General features: G+C 47.2%; 1 protein-coding gene across 6 annotated transcripts in view; it reads left to right on the top strand.

Moving 5' to 3' along the window:
- The window catches only part of KCTD10 (potassium channel tetramerization domain containing 10), a 34619-nt gene that overhangs the window by 8791 nt on the left and 1505 nt on the right, over positions 1 to 24323 (top strand). For 2 of the 6 annotated variants that reach the window (XR_007471852.1, XR_007471851.1), the window contains exons 3-7: positions 6928 to 7097; positions 9723 to 9812; positions 10135 to 10187; positions 11472 to 11667; positions 22015 to 23324. Coding sequence is in view for 4 of the 6 variants with exons in the window: in XM_033408665.2 (XP_033264556.1) it covers positions 6928 to 7097; positions 9723 to 9812; positions 10135 to 10187; positions 11472 to 11667; positions 22015 to 22239 (734 nt within the window). In the remaining 2 variants the exon portion in view is untranslated. Of the gene's footprint in view, positions 1 to 6927; positions 7098 to 9722; positions 9813 to 10134; positions 10188 to 11471; positions 11668 to 22014; positions 23798 to 24323 lie in introns of those variants that run through there. The other 4 variants (XM_004281384.4, XM_033408664.2, XM_033408665.2 and 1 more) reach the window with 2 other exon arrangements.

The raw sequence follows: 24323 nt of genomic DNA, 5'->3' as shown, positions 1-24323 counted from the left end.
CAGTGCCCCACCCAGAAAACGCCAGGGTTTTTATGAGTAGGAGGATCCCCTCTGCTGGGCCGCACCCAGCATGGCCCGGGAGTATTTGTGGAAATCAAGACAATAGCACCCCAGCTGCTGAAGGAAGTGGACCTTATCTGAGACCCCAGGATTGTTGTGGCCTTTCTTCCGCCCTGCCCAGTCTCTGGCGGGGCTCAGGAAAAGCGGCTGGCTCGCTTCCAAGGCAACGTGGAAGCCGTGTCTCCTTGAGAGCCCTCACCTTGGTGGCTTGACGCTGTGTCACAAAGGAGACAGAGTCCGCAAGCTTTCCCATCCCCCAACTGGGAGACGCACGAGAGTGGAACCAGTGGGCCTGTGCAGGCCTCTAAACAGCTGCCAGAGGATGTCCTTCCTCGGTGCTTCGTGGAAAACCCAGCATCTCCAGGGAAGCAGTGCTGCCTTTGACACTCCAAACCTCAGCTGTTTCCACTTCACAGAACTCCAGCCCCCTTCAAGTCATCATGAAAAGCTCACAGTATGGCCTTTTATGGGTTTTGTTTCATTTAAGCCTCACCTTAACCCTTTAAGGGGTGGCTGCTGTTACCAGTTGCTAAGTGAGAAATCCACATCTCAGAGAGGTGAAATGCTTTTTCAAAAGCTACGGGGCTGGAAATGATGAAGCTACTGAACCCAGGACGTGCTGGCTCTAACTGTCTGTTGTGCGTGGTTTGATGTGGGCCCAGCCCTAGGCCTGGTCGTCTGAGTGTGGCAGCCTTATGGTGCAACCACCAGCTTAGAGATGAAGCCCTTTTGGGCCTGGGATGTCAGGCCGAGTGTCTGGTCTTCCAGCCAGCGCTGTGCTGGCAGAGCAATCCTGTTGGCCCCTGGGGAGTACACTGCCCAGCCTGACCCATGGCCTAAGCACACCCTTGGATCTACAAAGCGCGGTAGACTTTCTGCATCTCACAGCTTCACCCTGGCCTTCAGGCAGGAAGCTTGTCGGTGGCAGTGAAATTTGCCACAAACAGGCCCAAATGCCAAGTGTGGCTCACCCAGGCGAGTGAAGCCAGCAGGACGGCATGCTGGTTAAAGAACAAGGGCTCTGAAGATACCGAACAGTATATGCATTGTGTTGCTAGAAATCTGTACAGGATACCTGAGAAGCTGGTTGCTTCTGGGGAGGGGACCTGGGGTCCTGGGTGGGTGGCAGACTCTCTTGCACTACACGCCCTTCTGCCTGCCTGAGTTGTATACCGTGTGCACGTAATTCCTCAACAGAGAGGAGCGTGGGTGTTGGAGGTGGACCTGGATTTGAGTCCTGCTCTGTCCCATGGTAGCTGTCCCAGCTAACCGCTGTGGAGCAGTTTCCACGCATTGGGCATTGTGCTCACACAGGCTCATTTGCTGTTCACTGGTGATGTGACACTAGTCGAGTGACTTTTTCTCTGAGCCTCTTTCCTCATTTAAAAGTTGCAAATGATAATGCTTTTCGGGGTTGTCATGGGGATTACATGAGGACGTTAGAAAGCCCTTGACAGAGGGCCCGGCACTTTGGGAGACTCAGTAAATGGGGGCTGTCTGTTATTGCTTTAGTCCTGCCTGGGCTGGGGTGTAGAGGGGCCGGGGCTGTGGGGAAGGGTCTCAGCACGCTGTGGAGAAGTGGCCTGCCTTGGCCTTGTGGGATGAGGGTGTTGCGGTCTCACGTTCCCCCTACAGGGGGAGGACACGGTGGCAGTGATTAGGCCTTTCCCAGACTCCTCCCCAGAAAGGTTCAGTTCCTGCAGTGCTAGAATTTCTCCCGGAGCCCTTGTCATTGTCGTCATTGGCGGGTGGATTTATGTGGCCCTTTCGTAACACGACTTCTGTCCGGCCCTCACCTGTAGTTGCCTGCCTCATCCCTGTTGCTTGTAGTACTTTCCCGCCTTAAATGGTGTCTGGTCTCTGGCTAATGTTTTTGGAGTAAGGAAGTCTATAAACTAGATCAGAGAAGAGAGTCATTAATCTAATTATCAGTAGGCGTTCCCTAGAAAACCAGTGGGGCAGTGGAATAAGCAGGAAAACTGCAGTACCCGCAGGCCTCCTGCCTTATGCAAAATTCTGAAATAAGTTGAAAGCGTTTAAACTGCATAATGTAACAAACTCCCCTGTGCCCCGACTCAGACAAGGACTAAAACATTACCTGGACCCATGGGGCTTCTCTTTACCCTCTCTGCCTCTCTCCCTTCTAGCCATGACCTCTAAGTAGCTTAACTGTGGGATCACTGGGGTGGATTTCAGTCTTTGCTGCACAGAGTCACCCTCAGAGCTAAACCTTGATGCCTGTCGTCCACCCACCCCACCCCCGCCCCCGCTTCTCAGCCAGATGTAACTGGACAGGGTGTGGTGGGCATTAGGACTTTAAGAGCTCGCCGTGGGATTCTAATGCGCCGCCAGGGCTGAGAACCACTGGTGTGGGGCTTTGCGTGAATTACTGTTACTACAGCTGTTTATGTCCGTAACCACCATATAGTTGGTGCATTTTTAAACATCATATAAACGGTGTTACATGTCATAGCTTGTACGTAGCCTTTTAGCTTTTGCTTTAGTGAGCGTTATGCCTGTGAGATTGATCCATGAGAAAACAGCTCTAGTTCACACATTTCCCTGAAGTAGAGTGTTCCATGCAGTTTAAGGATCCATGTTCTGTGATGGTTATTTAGGCTGTTTCCAGCGTTCACTGTTAGGAATATTATCATTCTCCAACACTCTCCCAGTGCATGTGTGGGCTCTGCTTCCCAACCTTTGCCACATCATGGCACACCCAGAAAATAATATTTTTACTTTGGTGAATGAAAAAGCTCTGGAGTCCCCAGGCCCCAGCCAGCCCCACCCCACCCCCCCACACCCCCGGCCCAGGGCCCACAGCATTAAGGTCCTACCCACCATTGGGAGCTCTGTCCTGGAGTTGATTCCCAAGAGGGGAATTGGGGATCATATCCTCGACTTGATTAGGTATTAGCGGTTGTGTCAGTTATCCTCCCCACAGGGGTCTGAATTTTTGCCAACACTGGGCACCTGTCATTGTTTGCTTACTGCCAATCTGATGGTTATGATACAGTACTTTGTTGTTTTATTTAGCATTTCCAGTACATTGAGTGACTTATGTTTATTGGCCATTGTGTTTCATCATTTAGCTGCCGGACAGTATCTTTACACGTTTTCCCATTTTCCTTTTTTCTTTCTTTGTAGAAGTATATATTCTGGATCATATTTCTTTGTGGTCTTATGTTGTAAATATCTTCTCCCAGTCTGATTTGTTGACTTTGATACCTCGAAGTTTTTACATTATTTTTTACATTTAGATCTTTGATCTCTTTCAGTCAGTGGTGCTCAACCAGAGATGATTTTTGACCCTCAGGGACACTTGGCAACATCCAGAGACATTTCTGGGTGTCACGTTTTGGGTGTGGGAATGCTATTGGGTGGAGGCCAGGGATGCTGCTACACACCCTATGGAGAGTCTCTCCATAACAAAGAATCACCCGGTCTAAAGTGTCACTAGTGCCGAGGCAGAGAAACCCTGCCCTAGAGATTCTGATTTAGGAATGAGGCTACTTCCAAGAGTCTGAATTTGTAACAAGGACCCAAGTACCTTAGGCAACTTACGAACAGGCAAGTTTGGGGACCATAAAAATCTAAATACCTTAGTATGGAGAAGGAGAGGTCAGTGAAAGCTTCCTGGAGGAGGTGGGGGAGGGAAGGAGAGAGGATGTACCTGGTCTGCTGGTGGGGCTGGGAGGGGGCAAGCCCGGCGGTCCAGCCCCCCGTCTCTGAGCCAAGCCTCCTCCCAGGCACCCCAAAAACCACGCAGACCCCCTTCCTGGGGGCTGGAACATTCTGCCTCTGGATGCCGCTGCCACTGCCGTCTGTTCTCCAGTGATGATGCCATATGTAAAGGGCTCACCATCAGAGACCTATTTGATGGCTGCTGGCAGACCCGGCATTGTGCTCTGTGCTTCCTGTACATTCTCTCATCTTACCTTTATGCCAGCCCACGGAGGAACCATTTTTAGAACAGGAAACCATAGGACAGAGAAGTTAAGTGAGACACCAACGTCATCCAGCAAGTAGGTGCAGAGCTGGGTTTCCAGTACAGGCCTGTGCTGTCTCACTCAACCCGTCCCAGAGCCTCCGGGTCTACACCCCTCACTCTTCTTTCCAGCCCTGCCAAAGGGGCCAGGGAGCCCAGGTCGCCCTGACCTGGCTTGGCTTCCCTTAGCTTGTCTATATGCTGGGGACTGGAGCTGACTGTTTCAAAGGGATCGATTCCTGCTTTGAAAGCAACTAAAATATTTTGAAGTCAAAATGTTAATTGAAACCTCATGGAGAGTGCGTCTGGCTCTGCTCTTTTTTTTTGCCCTTATTTGTCCAAAGTATGATTCCTTCACCACAAGCATTTCCTGACAGCATTCTTGAGCCAGAGCCCAGTGTCACGGTCCGCCTGTTCGTTTATGGAAACTCTGGACTGTCACTTGGGTAATTGATTTCAGGGGCCCTCGTTCTTTCTGAGTGGCTGCGTTGTCCACGCATCAAAGGCAGACGAGGACATTTTCTTCCCAGAGCAGCTGGGTGGAATTTGTTGCCCTTTCTCCCAAAGACTGAGGTTCTACGTGTCTTCTCAATTTCGTATGATGAAAAGAGTTTTCCTACGAGTTCCTTGCTTGTTCCTTGTGGTTTAGGTCTGCCTCCCCAGCTTTTGGGAGTGTCCCTGGACCTCCCTGAGCCTCTGTTTTCATCTGAGGAAAATGCAGGGGAATGAGCCTCCATCACCAGGAACTGTTGGGGAGATAATATGGTCTTTCCATACCTTGTCGGCTTGCTGGAGGGAGAGCACTTGATCCACGGGCACAACAGGGGTCACAAGCTGCTGGCCAGCAGGCCCTGTTGTGGCTGCCCTGTCGTGGGTTAATGACAGGTTTTAAAAAAAAAATCAGTTTACTGTTGTTTAGAAGTCTGGAGATTTCACAGGGAAATCTGCATTTTTGGCTTCTCCTGGAACATCAGGGGCTCTCTCAGCCCTGGGCCTCATTCCTGCCTGGCCAGTTTTGGCTGGAGTGGGAAGAACCCCCTTGGGGGGCGGGGGCGGGGAGAGGCAGGGCCTGGGCTGTGGTCCGCCCTGCACACCTGCACCTGGTTATCCTGTGTGCTCAAGGCCCCTGTAGGCATCTGAGCTGCAGAACAGATACTGAGTCCGCACTTTGTTGTCTCAGCTGGAGAAAGGAGCGGGAACATAATGTCCAGCGGGCACTGTCAAGGTGACAGGATTTACCACACCTGTGAAGGCCTCGTTGTCCTTCCTCGGATCCAGGGTCTGACTCCAGGCCACACATTTGCTTTGTGTTTGCCGAGATTGGGGATTAACTTCTTGCTGTACTCAGGAAGCCATAGCAGCGTGGAAGTGCCGCGCAGAAGGCTCTGGAGGGACGAGACGGGACCTTTAACCAAAGGCCCAGGAACCGTGGACTGAGGAGTAGTTGCAAAGCGGAACGTGGAAATGGCCTCCTTGTCAACTCTCCTGGTGATGGCGGCAAAGAACACTAACTAGTGCGCTAGAACACCTGAGCACACTTGGCGGGGCTGGACTCGGGGGAGGCGGGCCGACTTGTGACCGGACGTGAAAAGGTCTTGGCTGCCCTTGGCCTCCATTGGCCTCTGCTGCCGATCCAGGGCCTGGGGTCTGAGGAGGATTTGGGAAGACATAGTGGTCTTAGGAGTGGAAACCTGGCTCTTTTCCCAAGCTGAGGGAAAGCAGGGGCAGAGAATGAGTGATTCCTGTGTGAACCTCCTAGCTTCCCTGGGCGCTGGCATTTCCTCACCTGCAGTGCGCAGCAGGAGACTTGGGGCCCCCTTCCCGGGGTGACCCTGCTTATCGGGAAGGCCGGGACTTCTCCGTCTGTCTGGCTTCACGTTTTCTCTTGAGATGTACTTGGTCTTCACCTCAACCCTGCTTCCCCTTCTGGTACCTCCTCCTCCCCTTCCCAGGCTCCAGTCCTCTTTCCTCTTCCCAGTAGCATTTGCATTTCAGTGGAGGAATTTCGAGAAGCGAAGCCGCATAGCGGCCCTGCAGACCAGGGCCAGGACTGGAGACTGGAGAAGACACTGAGAAGCGGCAGGACTCGCCTTGTCCCCACCCACAAGGCACAATTTCGCCCTGTGCCTGGTTCCGGTCAGCAGCTGGAATGTGTTTCCATATCTCATGAATGCCAGCTCCATCTCCCCAAGTTAGACTGAACTGCTTGAGGGCAGGGTCTGGCTGGTCACCATTTTATCTCTGATCGCTGTCATTAGCCACTAAACACTTGTTTGGGGGGTTACGGATGGAATTTTCTGTAGTGGTGCTGGTGAGTGCCTGGGGGTCACCCTTGGGAGTCAGATGTCACTGACTCCCTGCAGCGTGAGCCGTCTGCTTCCTTAGAAATGGCTCTGTTATTTGGGAGTCCGAAAAAAAAAGCTTTGTTGTAAAAGGGAATAGATATTGTCACACCAGAAGCCTTTCCCCTGTCAATGGGATGTGCTCATTTGGACCCATTTTATCCAGGTGTGGGGTAGGCCCTCTTGCGATATTCTTAACATAGGGATTTTTGAGGTACTTGAGGCACATGCTTTTAGGCCCCAGGGGCCGTGGACTTCCCTGGCAGTCCAGTGGTTAAGACTCCGTGCTTCCTTTGCAGGGGGCACCGGTTCAATCCTTCCTTTGCTGTGGCCAAAAAGTTAAAAATAAATAAATAAAATAAAGGAGCCCAAACCAGTGAGTCTGGGGTGTGCTTGTCTGCAGCCAGCGGGGCCTGGTCAGCCCTTTGCTGGTAGCTGGGCAGGTGGGGCCGCAACCCCCTCTGTGGTCCTGCTCTCCCCGGAGGTGGTGGGAGCCAAGAGACACCCCAGCTCTCCTCCCGCCTCCTCCCACCACAGGCTGGATCCTCATTGACCGGTGTGGGAAGCACTTTGGTACCATACTCAACTACCTTCGTGACGGGGCGGTCCCCTTGCCTGAGAGCCGCCGGGAGATCGAGGAGCTGCTGGCAGAAGCCAAGTACTACCTGGTCCAGGGCCTGGTGGAAGAGTGCCAGGCAGCCCTGCAAGTAGGTATCACCCTTTCTCCCCGTGTGGGCGGGGAGAGCCCCAGACTCATCTGCCTTTCTCATTGTCCCCCTCCCTCATTGAGCTGTTGTGAGAGTTAATGAGTTGACCCCGGAGCTGCTCCCCTCTGGCCTGTGCGACCCCCGAGAGGCTTCCCTGTGATGCTGAGGCCACCTGACTGCTATCTGGCTTATTTCAGCCCCCATGGTGTTGGGTCCTCTCCCTGTGTGCATTGTAACCCTTCAGTACCGAGCCATGGGGTGTAAAACCTGATCCTTTTCTGGACTCATTGGGAGACTTATTCTCATCCCACAAGTCATTGTTGAGAGCCCAGCATAATCTCTACAGACAGACACCCCTCACTCCTCAGCTGGAGCTGGGGAAGGACTGCTGGGGTCAAGTCTAGGGACAGTAAAATCCCTACAAAACCAGAACGCTTCTAGATGTAGCCAGCAGCCATTTATTTCAAGGCAAGTTAAGACATGGCAGAGAATCAGAAGAACCCCTTTGCGTTGTCCTAGGAATTGGATCTGTAAACGTGAGGCTCTTGGGTGGCTCTCCACTGGGACAGTACCCACGATGCCAGTCTGCCTGAGGAACTGGTATTTGCCTGAGGAGCTGTTATTTGCACCACCCCTGCCACTACTGCGAGTCTGTGAACTCCCTGTAAATCTAACTGAATGTTGTAGCTTTTACTTTGTTATTTTTTATTTCATTTGTATGTTTATTAAAGTAATGCATGTAAAGCGTTTACCAAGGCAAGTTAGTATTGTAAGCTAGGTTGATGTCAAAAACACTAGCATACGCCTTCCACCCACTCCCACCCCTGCAGCAGCCTCTTTTAATTCTTGCAGCAGTTCTTTACTCACCTATTTCTTATATTATTTATTGATTTTCCAGTTTACCACATTATCTACTGGCGTTTCTGTAGAAGATTAAAATTTAGCTCATGTACCACCCCAGCCACTACCAAACTTGCCTGCACATATTCCTTCTCCCAGTATAGTTTATCACAGTTTTGATTAAATCCGTACTCAGAGTTTACGTTGAGTTGTGTAAATATTGTTAACAGTTGAGCCACAGAGTATACAGTGATTATTTCCTTTCTCGTGTAACTTTTCAGTTTGTCAGAATTAGTGATTGCTTCATTGTCTTTTGTTTGCTTGGTTTTCTAAGCACACATCCCTAATTCAGCCCTAAATTCTCAGAAACTTCAGTCTCCTTCTGGTATGTTCAGACACATCAGGGAATCTCTGTTTCATCTTTGTCTTAGAGACATGCCCTCTGGGTTCCTTTTTGTGGTTTCTGTTTGAGATTAAACCTCCAGGACTGACCTCCTAATTTCTCTCGCCCTTATCCTTCTATTTTCTCAGAGCGTTTTTTCAGTTTTATCTTTTCAACGCTTCTATTGAATTTTTCATTTCTGCTATCGTATTTCTGACTCCCGAGAGCCTTTTCTAGTTCTCCGAGTGCTCCTCTTTATATAGCACGCTGATCTTGTTTCATGGGATGCGGTATCTGCTCTCATCTGTCTGATGATACTATTTGAAGTTTTCTTTCTGCTGCCTTCATTGTGTGAGTCCTTCTCTTACTTTTTCTCTTTGTTTTGGTTTCAGTCTCATATTTGAGAGGCTTTCCGGGTATAATCTGATGGTCCTTGGTCTGTTGAAATTCAAGAGTAAAGGCTCTGAAACACTGTATGTATTGTTGTCCAGTGGGCTTCAGTGGCAGATGATAAGGCTGGCTTTTTCAGTGGGAACTCTCAATGTCAGAATCTGTAAGCCTTTTTTTTTTTTTTTTTGGACAGGTGGTTCCCTGTAGAGGAATCCTCCACTCTCTTGCCTGGTGGGTATAAGCCCAACTGGCTGCCTTCTGAGATCTGAGTAGGAGAAGGGGCTGGGGTGGGGGTAGGGCTCACCATTTAGTGTGTAGATGGTTCACTTAATCTCCCGTTTTCGGAATAGCAGCTCAGCCCTGTCTTCTCCTGTACAAACTGCTCCAGGAAAGTGGACTTTTCTCCTGCCCGGCTGGGGTAGGGGATCCATCTGGAGGTCTCACCAGTGCTTCTGTCGACTAGCAAGCAACCCTCTGCTCTTGCCCTGAGTCCACCAGCCTTCAAAGCTGTGGATTCTTTCCCATCTGCCAACTTAGGTTTCAGCGTTCTGCTCCTTGGTTATCACTCACTTGAGACCTGCTTTCCAGACTTGAATATTTGACATCTTTTGTCTGCTGACCTCACTTTTCCCATTCTTTCTCTCCTTATGGGCTTATAATTCCTCTGCAGTCATTGCAGTGGGGTTTTAGGAGCTTTGATGCAATCATATTTCATCTGCCATATTTAGGGTTTATTTTTGAGTGGCTTCCTGGGCTGTGAAATGTGTCATTGTTGTTAGTATTTATATGCCAAGCACCCTGGCATACAACAGTCCTGGCCGAAGAGCGGGTTCATTGGAGAACTCCACTCCTGGTCGTCCCCCATCCTACTTCACTGGTGCTGAGAATCCTCCTCTCTTCCCAGCCACGGCTGCCCCATCTCCCCTCGCCAGAGTCCGTCTTTGCCCGGCAGGCCAGCTTAAACAGTTCAATGCTGGGCAGGCCTCCCAGGCTGAAAGCATGTTTTGTTCCAGCAGAACAAAGATACTTATGAGCCTTTCTGCAAAGTTCCTGTCATCACCTCATCCAAGGAAGAACAGAAACTTATAGCGACTTCAAATAAGGTATGGTGGAGGCAACCTTGTGGCATTTCTTTTGCTACCAAAAGTGGTGGAGGTTATTCTGAGTAAGTTTTGGAATAAAAATGTGCGAAATTGCCTGGGCAAGGCCTGAGAAGGGGTCAGGAATGGGAGAGTATAGCTCATCTTTTGTTTCTCCTGGTGCTGGCTCACGCAGTCTCCCTCTCCAGCCCCACCCCAGCCAGCAGGCTATGCTTATCTGCCTCTTCAGGCGGATGGCAGGGCTCCAGTGCTGTGGGAAGCCGGTGGTCCTTTGCACCTGCACTCCAAGTGACTCTCTTCTTCCTTTTTTTAAAACAACCCACAGCCAGCCGTGAAGTTGCTCTACAACAGAAGTAACAACAAATACTCGTATACCAGGTAAGGTGTTGGCCAGAAAAGACATCTGCACTCAAACCAGCCAGGCCCACTCCCCTCGTTCCCTTCAGATGAGGGTGGCCTTTTTGCACCTCTAGAATGCCCAGATGGATCGATAGATACGAAATCAAATTCACACATACCATAAAATTCACCGTTTAAAAATACACAATTCAGTGTTTTTTAGTATATTCAGAGTTGTGCTACCATCACCACTTACCTAACTGTAGACCATTTTCATCACCTCAGAAGGAAACCTATACCTGTTAGCAGTCACTCCCCATGGCCCCCACCCTCTCATCTCCCCCAGCCCTAGGCAACCACTACTTTGCTTTCTGTTTCTATGGATTTGCCTACACCGGACATTTCATATATGTACGATCTTATAATATGTTGCTTTTTGTGTCTGGCTTCTTTCAGTTAGCATAACGTTTTCAAAGTTCATCCACGCTGTAGCACGCATCAGTACTTCATTCATTTTATGGCTGAAAAATACTCCATTGTTCAGACAGACTACATTTTGCTTGTCCATTCATCAGTTGATGGACAATTAGGGTTGTTGCCACCTTCTGGCCGTGAGGAATAATGCTGCTGTGGACATGCATGTACACATACATGTTTTCATTTCTCTTGGGTGGATACCTAGGAGTGCAATTGCTGGGTCATATGGTAACTCTACGTTTAATCACTTGAGGACCTGCCGAACTGTTTTCCAAAGTGACTATGCCATTTTATGTTCCCACTAGCAATATATACAGGTTTCTAGAATGCCTTTTGGCTCTTGGGAACATGTGGCTCTAAATCAGGAACTTATGGGTTGTAGGGGTATTAGATGAAGTTATTTAAGACCCATAAATGGGCCCAGGATAAAAAGTCTCCCTCGGGCAGGCCACTCAGCCTCTCGTGGGGCTCTGTGGGGCTCTCCGCCCTGTCCCCGACCTGGTGCCTCTGCCTGCAGACCCCGTGGTTTCAGCATTTCATTCCGGGCTGTTGCACAGCAGGGCGTCCGCCCGAGCTCGCTGGTGAGGAGCGCAGACTTAGAGGCCAGAGCTGTCTTTTTGAGGCTCAGCTCTGCCATTTATTAGTTTTTGGCCTCAGCCAGTTCCCTAATTTCTCTGACCCTTGCTTTCCTTTGAGCTTTGGGGACTGTAGTGCCTTCTTCACGGGCTTACTGTGAGGTTGAAAAGGGATGTTGGAGATAATGGGCCCGGTGTGTGGAAACACTCCCCCCACTAGTGGTGGCTGTTAACACCAGCTTGTAATCAATCACTTTATGCTCTTTTGCAGCAATTCTGACGACAATATGTTGAAGAACATCGAACTGTTTGATAAGCTATCGCTGCGCTTTAATGGAAGGGTCCTGTTCATAAAGGATGTCATTGGGGACGAAATCTGCTGCTGGTCCTTCTACGGCCAGGGCCGCAAGATCGCTGAAGTCTGCTGTACCTCTATCGTCTACGCCACCGAGAAGAAACAGACCAAGGTAAGGGCCTCCAGAGGACGGTTCTGAGTGGCTAGCCTGAAATCTGTATTTGAAAAACTTCCCTTTCTCCTTGAGCAAAATACACTTCAAGAGGGAAAGGCTCTAAAAATGCTTTCCCTGACTCTTGACTGCTCGTTGTTCAAATATTCATTCTCTTTTGGGCCCTGGAAAGATCCAAATGTAGGCTTGGAAGAACAGAATGGCGTTTCCTTTCTGACACCCAGTAAGTATAGACCGTCATACTGCTCATGGGTTCCTTTTCTGTAAAGGTTGATTCAGACGGGTCCTTGTACCCGTGTATACCCCGCTGCCTGCATTTTCTCCTCTGTCATCAACGATCTGACCCCACCTATGCCAGCTCCTTGCCGTCTTCCTCTCGACGCTGTTTCCCACCACACTGGCCCCATCCATCTCACTCATCAGGAGCAGTGCTACCTTCAAGGTCTTGACCTTGGCCTTCTAGTCGTGAGCCCCTACTTCCTTGTCATCTGTCCTCCTCTTACCCACCGACTTGGGCAGCCCTCCACCCTCACGGGGCCCTCTCAGCACTCCTTGTGAATCTGGGTGGCTTCTTCCCAGCATGTGACTCCCTGACTGATCTGGACTCTGGACCCATTTTTATGTCATCCTCTGCAAACCAGTGGACCTGACCTCTCCCTTGGCTTCTGTCTCTGTGCTGTTTTGCAAAGCTAGATCATGCTGCAGAGTGTGGTTAGAGATCTGGTCCACTGTTAATTGATATTCACTCCCTTTAGGTTTCTGCTTACCTACCCTCCTCCTTAGGCTATGTGACTGGGTTGTTTTTGTCTTTTGTTTTCCTCCCTTCTATTTTTTTCTTTTTATTGAAGTATAGTTGATTTATAATGTGTTAATTGCTGTACGGCAGAGTGACTCAGTTATACATATACACATTCTTTTTCACATTCTTTTCCATTATGGTTTATCACAGGATATTAAATATAGTTCCCTGTGCTATACAGTAGGACCTTGTTGTTTATCCATCCTATATATACCAGTTTGCATCTGCTAATCCCAAACTCCCAATCCATCCCTCTCCCATTCTATTCTCTGTGTCTATGATTCTGTTTCATAGATAGGTTCATTTGTGTCATAATTTAGATTCCACATATAAGTGATATCATATGGTATTTGTCCTTCTCTTTCTGACCTACTTCACTTAGTATGATAATCTCTAGTTGCATACATGTTGCTGCAAATGGCATTATTTCTTTCTTTTTTATGGCTGAATAGTAGTCCATTGTATATATGTACCACATCTTCTTTATCCATTCATCTGTTGATGGACATTTAGGTTGTTTCCATGTCATGGCTATTGTGAATAGTGCTGCTATGAACATAGGGGTGCATGTATCTTTTTTTGATTATAGTTTTGTCTGGGTATATGCCTGGGGATTGCAGGATCATATGGTAATTCTGTTTTTAGTTTTCTGAGGAAAACCTCTATGCTGTTTTCCACAGTGGCTGCACCAACTTACATTCCTACCAACAGTGTAGGAGGGTTCCCTTTTCTCCACACCCTCTCCAGCATTTGTTATTTGTAGACCTTTTTCTTTTTTTTGAAGGTATTTTAATTTTTTTGTGTTTAATTTTTATTTTATATTGGAGTATAGTTGATTAACGATGTTATGTAGACTTTTTAATGATGGCCATTCTGACTGGTGTGAGCATGTAGTTCATTGTAGTTTTGATTTGCATTTCTCTAATATTTAGTGATGTTGAGTATCTTTTCATATGCCTATTGGCCTTCGGTATTCTTTGGAGAAATGTCTCTTTAGGTTTTCTGCCCATTTTGCGATTGGTATGTTTGTTTTTTTGTTGTTGAGTTGTATGAGCTGTTTGTATATTTTGGAAATTAAGCTCTTGTTGGTCGCATTATTTGCAAATATTTTCTCCCATCCTGTATGTTGTCTTTTCGTTTTGTTTATGGTTTCCTTTACTGTGCAAAAGCTTGTAAGTTTGATTACGTCCCATTTGTTTATTTTTGTTTTTATTTCTGTTGCCTTGGGAGACTGACCTACATTGGTATGGTTTATGTCAGAGAATGTTTCGCCTATGATCTTTTCTAGGAGGTTTATGGTGTCATATCTTATGTATAAGTCTTTAAGCCACTCTGAGTTTATTTTTTTGTGTGGTGAGAGGGTGTGTTCTAACTTCATTGATTTACATGTGGCTGTCCAATTTTCCCAACACTGCTTGCTGAAGGGACTTTTTCCCATTGTATATTCTTGCCTCCTTTGTTCAAGATCAATTGACTGTAGGTGTGTGGGTTTATTTCTGGGCTCTCTATACTGTTCCATCGATCCATGTGTCTGTTTCTATGCCAATACCACACTGTTTTGATCACTGTAGCTTCGTAGTATTATCTGAAGTCTGCGATGGTTATGCCCCCTGCTTTGTTCTTTTTTTTCAGGATTGCTTTGGCAATTCTGGGTCTTTTATGGTTCCGTGTGAATTTTAGGACTATTTGCTCTAGTTGTGTGAAAAATGTCATGGGTGATTTGATAGGGATCATGTTAAATCTGTAGATTGCTTTAGGTAATATGGCCATTTTAACAATATTAATTCTTCCAACCCAGGAGCATGGGATATCTGGATATCTTTTCATTTCTTTGAATCATCTTCAGTTTCCTTTATTAATGTTTTATAGTTCTCAGCATATAAGTCTTTCACCTCCTTGGTGAGGTTTATTCCTAAGTATTTTATTTGGGGGGTTGTGATTTTAAAAGGTATTGATTTTTTTTTACATTCCCTTTCTGATATTTCATTGTTGGTGTGAAGAAATGCAACCAATTTCTGTATGTTAATCTTGTGTCTTGCTACCTTGCTGAATTCATTTACCAGTTCTAGTAGTTTTTGTGTGGAGTCCTTAGGGTTTTTCTGTATATAGTATTATATCATCTAAATATAATGACAGTTCTACCTCTTCCCTTCCAATTTGGATACCTTTTATTTTTTTTTCTTATCTGATTACCGTGGCTAGGACTTCCAATACTATGTTGAATAGAAGTGGTTACAGCGGGCATCCTTGTCTTGTTCTAGATTTTAGCGGGAAGGCTTTCAGCTTTTCACCATTGAGTATTATATTGGCTGTGGGTTTGTCATAAATAGTTTTTACTATTTAGAGATATGTCCCCTCTATACCCACTTTGGTAAGAGTTTTTATCATGAATGGATGTTGCATTTTTGTTAAATGTCTTTTCTGCATCTATTGAGATGATCATGTGGTTTTTGTCTTTTCTTTTGTTTATGTGGTGTATCACGTTGATTTGCATATGTTGAACCATCCTTATGAATTTGGGATGAATCCCACTCGGTTGTGATGTAAGATCTTTTTTATGTGTTGTTGGATTTGGTTTGCTAATATTTTGTTGAGAATTTTTGCACCTGTACCATCAAAGATATTGGGCTGTAATTTTCTTCTTTGGTGGTGTCTTTGTCTGGTTTTGGTATCAGAGTGTTGGTGGCTTCATAGAATGTCCTTGGCAATGTTCCCTCCTCTTCAATTTTTTGGAAAAGTTTGAGAAGGATAGGTATAAGTTCTTGTTTGTATGTTTGGTAGAATTTGCCTGTGAAACTGTCTGGTTCTGGACTGTTGTTTGTAGGGAGTTTTTAAATTATAGATTCTATTTCAGTTCTATTGATTGGTCTGTTCAAATTATCTATTTCTTCTTGATTCAATTTTGGTGGGCTGTATGTTTCTAGAAACTTGTCCATTTCTTCTAGGTTGTTGAATTTGTTGGCATATAATCGTTCTTAGTATTCCCTTATGGTTTTTTGTATTCCTGTGGTATCAGTTGTTATGTCTCCTTTTTCATTTCTAATTTGTTTATTTGAGTTCTCTCTCTTTTCTTCTTCGTGAGCTTGGCCAGAGGTTTATCAATCTTGTTTATCCTTTCAAAGAACCAGCTCTTGGTTTTATTAATTTTTTTATGTTGTTTTTTAAATCTCTATTTATTTCCCCTCTGATCTTTATTATTTCCTTCCTTCTGGTGACTAGGTTTTGTTTTTTCTTCTTTTTCTAATTCTTTTAAGTGGTAGATTAGGTTGTTTATTTGAGATTTTTCTCGTTTTTTTGAGGAAGGCCTGTATCTCTATGAAGTCCCCTATAAGAACTGCTTTTGCTGCATCCCATAGATTTTGTATGGTTGTGTTTTCATTGTCACTTGTCTCAAGGTATTTTTTAATTTCCTCTTTGATTTCATCATTGACCCATTGGTTTTTTAGTAGCATGTTGTTTAGTCTCCATGTAATTTTTTTTTCTCATTTCTTTTTCTGTGGCTAATTTCTAGTTTCATGCTGTTGTGTCAGAAAAGATGCTTGAGATAATTTCTGTACTCCTAAATTTGTTGAGGCTTGTTTTGTGCCCTAGTATGTGGGTCAATCCTAGAGAATGTTCCATGTGCACTTGAAAAGAATGTGTATTCTGGTTTTTTGGGATGTAATGTCATGAAAATATCAATTAAGTCTAACTGTTCTATTGTATCATTTAGTATTTCTGTTGCCTTATTGAGTCTCTGTCTGGAAGATCTGTCCACTGATGTGAGTGGGATGGTAAAGTCTCCTACTGTTGGGTTGGCCAAAAAGTTCATTCAGGTTTTCCTGGAAGATGTCACAGAAAAACCCGAACGAACTTTTTGGCCAACCCAATATTGTATTCCTGTCAATTTTCTCCCTTTATATGTCTGTTAGTATTTGTTTTATGTATTTGGGTGCTCTTATATTAGGGGTATATATGTTGATGAGTATGAAATCCTTTTCTTGTATTGATCCTTTTATCATTATATAGTGTCCTTCTTTATCTTTCTTTATGGCTTTGGTTTAAAGTCTGTTTTTTTTGTTGTTGTTGTTTGTTTGTTTGTTTGTTTTGTGGTACACGGGCCTCTCACTGTTGTGGCCTCTCCCGTTGCGGAGCACAGGCTCCGGACGCGCAGGTTCAGCGGCCATGGCTCACGGGCCCAGCCTCTCTGCGGCATGTGGGATCTTCCCAGACCGGGGCATGAACCCGTGTCCCCTGTATCAGCAGGCGGACTCTCAACCACTGTGCCACCAGGGAAGCCCTGTTTTGTCTGATATTAGTATTGCGACCCACACTTTCTTGTCACTTCCGTTTGCATGAAATATCTTTTTCCATCTCTTCACTTTCAGTCTGTGTGTGTCCTTTGCCCTGAAGTGGATCTCTTGTAGGCAGCGTATTGTAGGTTCTTTTTTTTTTTTTTTTTTTTCTGTACGTGGGCCTCTCACTGTTGTGGCCTCTCCCGTTGCGGAGCACAGGCTCCGGACGCGCAGGCTCAGTGGCCATGGCTCACGGGCCTAGCCGCTCCACAGCATGTGGGATCTTCCCGGACCGGGGCACAGACCCGTGTCCCCTGCATTGGCAGGCAGACTCTCAACCGCTGCGCCACCAGGGAAGCCCTGGCTCTTGTTTTTTTAATCCAATCTGCCACTCTGTGTCTTTTGACTGGAGCGTTTAGTCCATTGACATTTAGGGTAATTATTGATAGATATGTATTTATTGCCATTTTAAACCTTGTTTTCCTGTTGTTTTATATTCTTTGTCCCTTTTTCTTTTTCCTTTTGTGGCTTGATGATATTCTTTTGCATTATACTTATGTTCTTTTCATTTTTTGTGAATCTATTGTATGTTTTTGATTTGTGGTCACCCTGTTTTTCAAGTATGTTAAGCCCTTCCTATATATATTTGCCTTAGACTGGTGGTCATATAGGCTCAAACGCATTCTAGGGGGAAAAAAATCTACATTGTCTTACTCTCCTCCCCAACATTTTATTATTTTGATGTCCTCTTTTACATCTTCATGTTCATCCTTTTGCTGTTCATTGTGGTTATCATCACTTTCACAGAAAATACTTTTTCTTTTTTTTCGGTACGGGGGCCTCACTGCTGTGGCCTCTCCCGTTGCGGAGCACAGGCTCCAGACGTGCAGGCTCAGCGGCCATGGCTCATGGGCCCAGCCACTCTGCGGCATGTGGGATCCTCCCAGACCGGGCCACGAACCCATGTCCCCTGCATTGGCAGGTGGACTCTCAACCACTGCACCACCAGGGAAGCCCGAAAATATTTTGATTTTGATTTTTTTTTTTTTTTTTAAATCTACATAGTGGCTTTTGTTTTTTTTTTTGGCTGTGTTGAGTCTTTGTTGCTGCTCACAGGCTTTCTCTAGTTGTGGCGATTGGGGGTTACTCATTGTTGTGGTGTGCGGGTTTCTCATTGCGGTGGCTTCTCGTTGTGGAGCATGGGCTCTAGGCGTGGGGGCATCAGTAGTTGTGGCACGTGGGCTCAGTAGTTATGGCTCACAAGCTCTAGAGCACAGGCTCAGTATTTGTGGCGCATGGGCTTAGTTCTCCGTGGCATGTGGGATCTTCCCGGGCCAGGGCTCAAACCTGTGTCCCCTGCATTGGCAGGCGGATTCTCAACCACTGTGCCACCGGGGAAGCCCTCTACTGGCTTTTTTAAGTGATTTATTTTCCAGTTGTGATTTTCTCTTTCCTATAGATTTTTACTTCTTTTCTATTTAGAGAAGACCTTTCAATATTTCCTTTAGGATAGGTTTAGTATTGCTATGTTCTTCTATTTTTTCTTGTCTGAGAAATTCTTTCTCTCTCCTTCTATACTAAGTGATAGTCTTACTGGGTAGAGTATCTTAGGTTGCAGATTTTTTCCCTTTAGGACTTTGGATTTATCTTGCCACTCCCTTCTGGCCTGCAATGTTTCCGTAGAGAAATCAGCTGATAGTCTTATTGGGGGGGGGTTCCCTTGTAATTAACTCTGTTTTCCTCTTGCTGCCTTTAGAATCCTCTCTTTAACTTTTGCCATTTTTATTATAATACGTCTTGGTGTAGGTCTTTTTGGGTTTATCTTGTTTGGGACCCTTGAGCTTCCGGTACCTGGGTATGTTTCTTTCTTTAGGTTTGGGAAGTTTTCAGCCGTAATTTCTTCACATACATTTTTGATCCCCTCTACTCTTTCTTTCCCTTCTGGAGTCCCTATTCTGCATAGGTTGGCACACTTTATATTATCCCACAGGTCTCTTAGATTGCTTTCGGTTTTTTTCATTTGGCTTTCTGTCTGCTCTCCTGATTGGGTGATTTCCATTATTTTATCTTCCAGATCACTTATTCATTTGCATTATTCATTCTGCTGTTCATTGCCTTTAGCTCAGCTTTCATCTCTGCAAATGAGTTTTCTAATTTTTTTTGGTTCCTCTTTATAGCTCTACTTCCTTTTTACAGTACTCTGCATTTCTTTCAATAGCCTTTCTTAATTCCTTTGGTATTTTCGTTATTTTCTTTTTGAAATCAGTGCCTATTAGACTGAAGGGGTCTGTTTCACTCTTTGTTCCTTCAGGGGTCCTTTATCTGGGAGTAGTTCTTCTGCTTCTTCATTTTACATATTTCTCTTTTGAGTTTAGGAGAAACAGTTGTCTGCTGTGGTCTTGGAGGGCTGTTTATATGTGGGGTCATCCCTGTGTAGCTTTTGTGAGTTTAATATATTTGGTGTGAGGGCAGTTTTTAGTATGGATGCCCGTGGCCTTTTTCTTCAGCATGTGCTGGTCGTTATCCCCTTGACGGGGGTGTGCAGATGCAGTGGCTGATGCCCAGTCCTGGGTTCTTGGTGGCAGCGGGCAGCTCAGGCACCCCCAGAGCACACGATGGGCATGATGGCATCTCACAGCCACTCCTGGAGTTTGGGCAGGCAGTGGTGGGGGCCCTGCAACCACTCCTTGGGTCCAGGAGGGAGGTGATGGTAGCCTGAAACCACTCCTGGTGTCGGGGGGAGGGGCGCTGCGTCAGCTCCTGGAGCCCATGCAGGTAGTGTCCTGCCCTCTGCAAGCGCACGCACAGAGAAAAAGGCTACAATGCAGATCCCACCCCTCCCCTCATGCACCCCCCAAACAATGGCGACTGGCCTCTAAGGTGACCCAGGCTTCCCCTGCGTATACCCCCAGCTGTGGTCACACTGGATTCCAGCCCCCCGGTCCGTCTGCACAACATGCCAACCCCAGTCCTCTCCCCAGTTTTGATCTCTGAAGCCCGAGTTCCAGCACCCAGCCCCCGCCAGCACTGGCAGACTCGTGTGTCAGGCTGGGGAGTGCAGGGCGGCAGCACTGACTGACTGACTGTGCAGTCTTCCGTCTGCTTTGGCTGACGCAAACCAGCTGCTGTTTTCTCCTGAGGCTCAAGCTCTCCTGTCCCGGCCCATCTCCCGCCGGTGAGGGGGCTTCCCACGGTGCAGGAACCTTTCCTCTTTTTCACAGCTCCTTCCCAGTGACACAGGTCCTGTCCCGATTCCTTTCTCACTTTCTTTTCTTTTCCTTTTTTCTTTCTTCCTACCTGGTTTCGTGGAGATTTTCTTGCCCTTTCAGCAGTCTGAGGTCTTCTGCCAGTGTTCAGTAGATATTCTGTGAGAATCATTCCACCTGTAGATATATTTTTGCTGTATTTGTGGGGGAAGGTAAGGTTCATGTCCTACTATTCTACCATCTTGATTGTGCTTTTTTTTTTTTTTTAATCATCCCATACACTGTGTCATTTCCTTTTCAACCTATCTGGGGAAATCATGACCAGGGACACATGCAGCAGGTCATGCCTCTAGTCACCTTCATACAGATCTGTAGGCCACCTGCTCAGGTTATTATCCTTACTGCAGTCCCAGGAGCCCACAGCTCTGTGATGCTAGAGCAGCCTCAAAGGCAAAATGCAAATGAGAGAAGATCAGACCACAAAGTAGAAACCAGAGTTAAAAATCTTTTTTTAACTTCTTTTTTCTTTTTTTAAAAGGGTACATGTTTTTTTTGTCTGTTTATTTTTGGCTGCATTGAGTCTTTGTTGCTGCGTTCAGGCTTTCTTTAGTTGCAGCAAGCAGGGGCTACTCTTCGTTGCGGTGCGCGGGCTTCTCATTGTGGTGGCTTCTCTTGTTGTGGAGCATGGGCTCTAGGCACGCGGGCTTCAGTAGTTGTGGCATGCGGGCTCAGTAGTTATGGCTCGTGGGCTTAGTTGCTCCATGGCATGTGGGATCTTCCCGGACCAGGGATTGAACCCGTGTCCCCTGCATTGGCAGGTGGATTCTCAAGCACTGTGCCACCAGGGAAGCCCTTTTTTTTTTTTTTTTTAACTTCTTAGAACATCTGGTTCATTAGTATTTAGAATGTATCCTAAAAGGTATGTATTGTTGTAAGGTAGCCAGGAAGGGAAAAACACTTTCTTTTTTTTCCTTTCAAAGATAGTGGGGGAACCAGAATTATTCACTTTTCCTCCTATGTTAACAAGACGTGCCTCTTTTCTTTAGGGATGTGAATTCCACCTGTAACTAGACTCTCCATTTTGTCATAGTTTGGTTTTTTATGTACATGGATTGCCTCTGCCCTTGGATATTCAAAAGCTAATCATCTTATTGATTAAACTTTAAAATAGTGACTTTACGTTTTTAGAGCTTAACAGCGAGCAAAGGCACTGAGAGACCTCGTGGTCGGATCCCCACTGTGTATAGATTCCTGGACGGGTTCCAGAGTGAGCCTGTGCTCATGTTCGTGCAGCTGGTTAGTGGTGGAGCCGGGCTGGAGGCCAGAGCCCCTCTCCTGGCTCCCTTCGCTCTGCCTCTTGTCCCTCAGGGCTCCTTCCATTTTCCAGGGAGTTGGTGTTGGGATGACTGCCCCTTCAGGGACAGTTTCCTCTCCTTCTATCCCACACTTCCGGGACCTGTGCTTTCGAGCTGACACTCATGGTTCGTTGTCTCCCGTAACTGCACAGATGTTCCACTTGGGTTTTTGCATAATCGGTATCTTCCCTGGCAGAACATTTGAAGTGCTTTACCAGTTCTTACTGATTGCCTGGGACCCACCTCTAGTTCACGGCACCTGACCCCGAAGGGCAGTAAGTGCACGCAGCGCTTTACTGAGTGGGAGGGATTGTGTCCATTTTATGAGGGTCCCCAGCTGGTGCCTGTTCAGAAAGGATGCTGCTTTAAGGTGTGGAATGCCTCGTGTACAAGGGTGCAGCCCTGATTGTTAGAAGTAACACATTGGGAATGATGTAAATGTCCAAAGGAAGGCAAACTTCCAAAGGGGGCAGAGAGGGCAGGGAGATCTGTTTCACTGTATCCCATTTGTCTCTTGTGAATGTAGCGCCATGTGTAAGTGTTGCGTATTGACAATAAAAACTGCTTTAAACATAATAACGACGGTCTTACGGAGTCGTAGGGGCCTGGTGTAGACAGATGGCCCTGCTCAGAAGTCCTGGGTGGTGGCGGAGCTGGTGGGGTGGGGGGTTTGAGAGGCTAATGTACCTGCCTTGTGTTTTGTGGCGCTACAGGTGGAGTTCCCTGAAGCCCGGATCTATGAGGAGACCCTGAATATTTTGCTGTATGAGGCCCAGGATGGCCGGGGACCCGACAACGCACTCCTGGAGGCCACGGGTGGGGCGGCCGGACGCTCCCACCACCTGGACGAGGACGAGGAGCGGGAGCGGGAGCGGATCGAGCGCGTGCGGCGGATCCACATCAAGCGCCCGGACGACCGGGCCCACCTCCACCAGTGAGCGGGCAGGGGCCCCGCCTGCACCCCGCCCGCCCTGCTCCTCCCCGCTGTGCACTCAGATTCCCCGAGAGCTCCCGGGCCTCCCGCTGCCCCCGCGTCCGGAGAGACTGCATAAAAAGCCAGATGACGATTTTGGTATTTCTCGACCAGGTGAATGGATTGTCTTTACCCAGGTGAACACACCCCTGCCAGTGAACAAGCTGGGTCCAAGGTCTCTGCTTTCCTGAGAATCCGAGAAGCACTGGAGCCAGGCTTTCCTGGTTCTGGAGGAAGAGGATGAGTGGGTGTGGTGTGTGTGTGAGAACTTGTCTGCGGTATTTATTTCTGTGGGTGTTGACTGCCTCTTTGAGCTTCTTGGGTCGCCTTTCCTCCACGGTTCAGTTTGTCAACTCCGAAACGGGTCCTGTAGTCGGTGTCTGCGAGCTCAGTGTTTCCTAACTCCACCCCAGCACCCTGGCCCCATTCCCGTGCCCGGCACAGGCTCCACGGCTTTGCGAACAGCCCGTCCCGCCTCGGGCATCGATCCTAGAGCTTGTTGGTGAAGGACCACAGCTCTTAGCAGTGGAGATACCACCTGGGGGTTCCTGCCTCTCAGCCGCTGTTCCTAGTGTGGCTCTGGATGCCCAGCTCCGTTGAAGGGGCAGGCCTGTTGCCCCTTCTGCTGATCTGTGGTCTGGTGCTTGTTGGGACCCTGCAGGGTCTGGCCGAGAGCAGAGCTGCCCCTTCCTCTGCCCTCCTTGTTGACCCACTCCATTCCGGGAAGGCTGCCTGGCCTGCTTATGGGCATAGCGTACAAACCACTGCGCGGTGGGCTCCATTCCTTCCTCTTTGGCCTTATGCCCCGTTAAGCGGGGCTTACTGCCCCCAGCGGATGCCCTGCCCTTTGCTTAGAAGAAATTAAACATGGCCCCAGACTCTTTTCTGGCGTCCAGACAGGACCACTGCTCACACCAGCAGCCTCAGGACGGTTCACCTGCTGTCAACGCAGCCATCGCCTGGAGATCCCTTCCTGTCTCTGATCCTTACGCGGTGTGGAGTGGCCGTCGGTGAGCAGACGGAGAGGACGTGCAGATCCTTTTGGGTCCGGTCAGTGTGCATGTTCATGTTTGTTTAAGGGACGTGTGCGATTGTGGATGAGGATGTGTGCCCATGGCGCCTGGGTGGCCCGCGCTGGAGCCCTGCTGTCTGCACGGCGCTCGTGTGGGACGGACGTTCTCGGTTACCTACCTCCCCGTCTCCGCGCCCGCCCGTGACGCACAGAGGGAGTGGTGACAAATGTGGGTGGTTGAGACTAGGCTGGTAGAGTAGTTCCAAGGAGATTCGGATGTGTGTAAGGTATGGATGGATTTTGTCTGCTATTCGAGGGAAAATTACCATTTTATACCAAAGGTATTAACACGGGCAGCCTTTGATACAGTGCATTCGAACAAAACGAGTTTATATTTTGAAATGGTTTTTACAGCTTAGACTTTGTACACCCTGCCCTACTTGTGACAGTTGTATGCCTTTATTTTGTATCCAGCAGCAAAGCCTACAATAAAACTTTAAAACAATCATGACCCAACCTAAAAATCATGTATCGGGTAGATGCTTTTTAAACTGTTGTGTGGGAAACTTTCATATTAGGCCATTTGGATTTTATTAAGTGCTAAGGATGGGAGGGGAGGGGGCTTAAATAATGTTTTGTAAATATTTTATACTGTTTAAGTTTTAAACACCAACCCTGCTGTTTGGGTTGAACTTTTTTAGAAAGTTAAAGTGAATGTCAGTTCTGATGTTTTCTATAGGAATGGAAAAGCCATCATGTAAGTTCTGTTTTTCAAATGTTTACGTGAAGAGTAACTAACTTTGTGGAACAGTCTGATTAGTTGGGGCTTCTACACCTTATGACCAAATGTTTCTGGCCGTCTCTCTACTTTCACGTTTCCTTCAACTTTGCACTTGTAGTTTGGAGTCTTTGCTTCCCTGGGATATGAACAAGTTCATGAAACATTCCATGGTGAGTGATACTGTTAGTTGCATACAGCTGTGAGCTGACAATGACAAAGTGTTGGCTAGTCCAGGCTCTGTTATCAAACATATTCT

Source organism: Orcinus orca, chromosome 15 (genome assembly GCF_937001465.1).
Source record: "Orcinus orca chromosome 15, mOrcOrc1.1, whole genome shotgun sequence".
Lineage (NCBI taxonomy): Eukaryota > Metazoa > Chordata > Mammalia > Artiodactyla > Delphinidae > Orcinus > Orcinus orca.
Note: the sequence above shows the minus strand (reverse complement) of the source record. Positions and strands in the feature narration are given on the sequence as shown.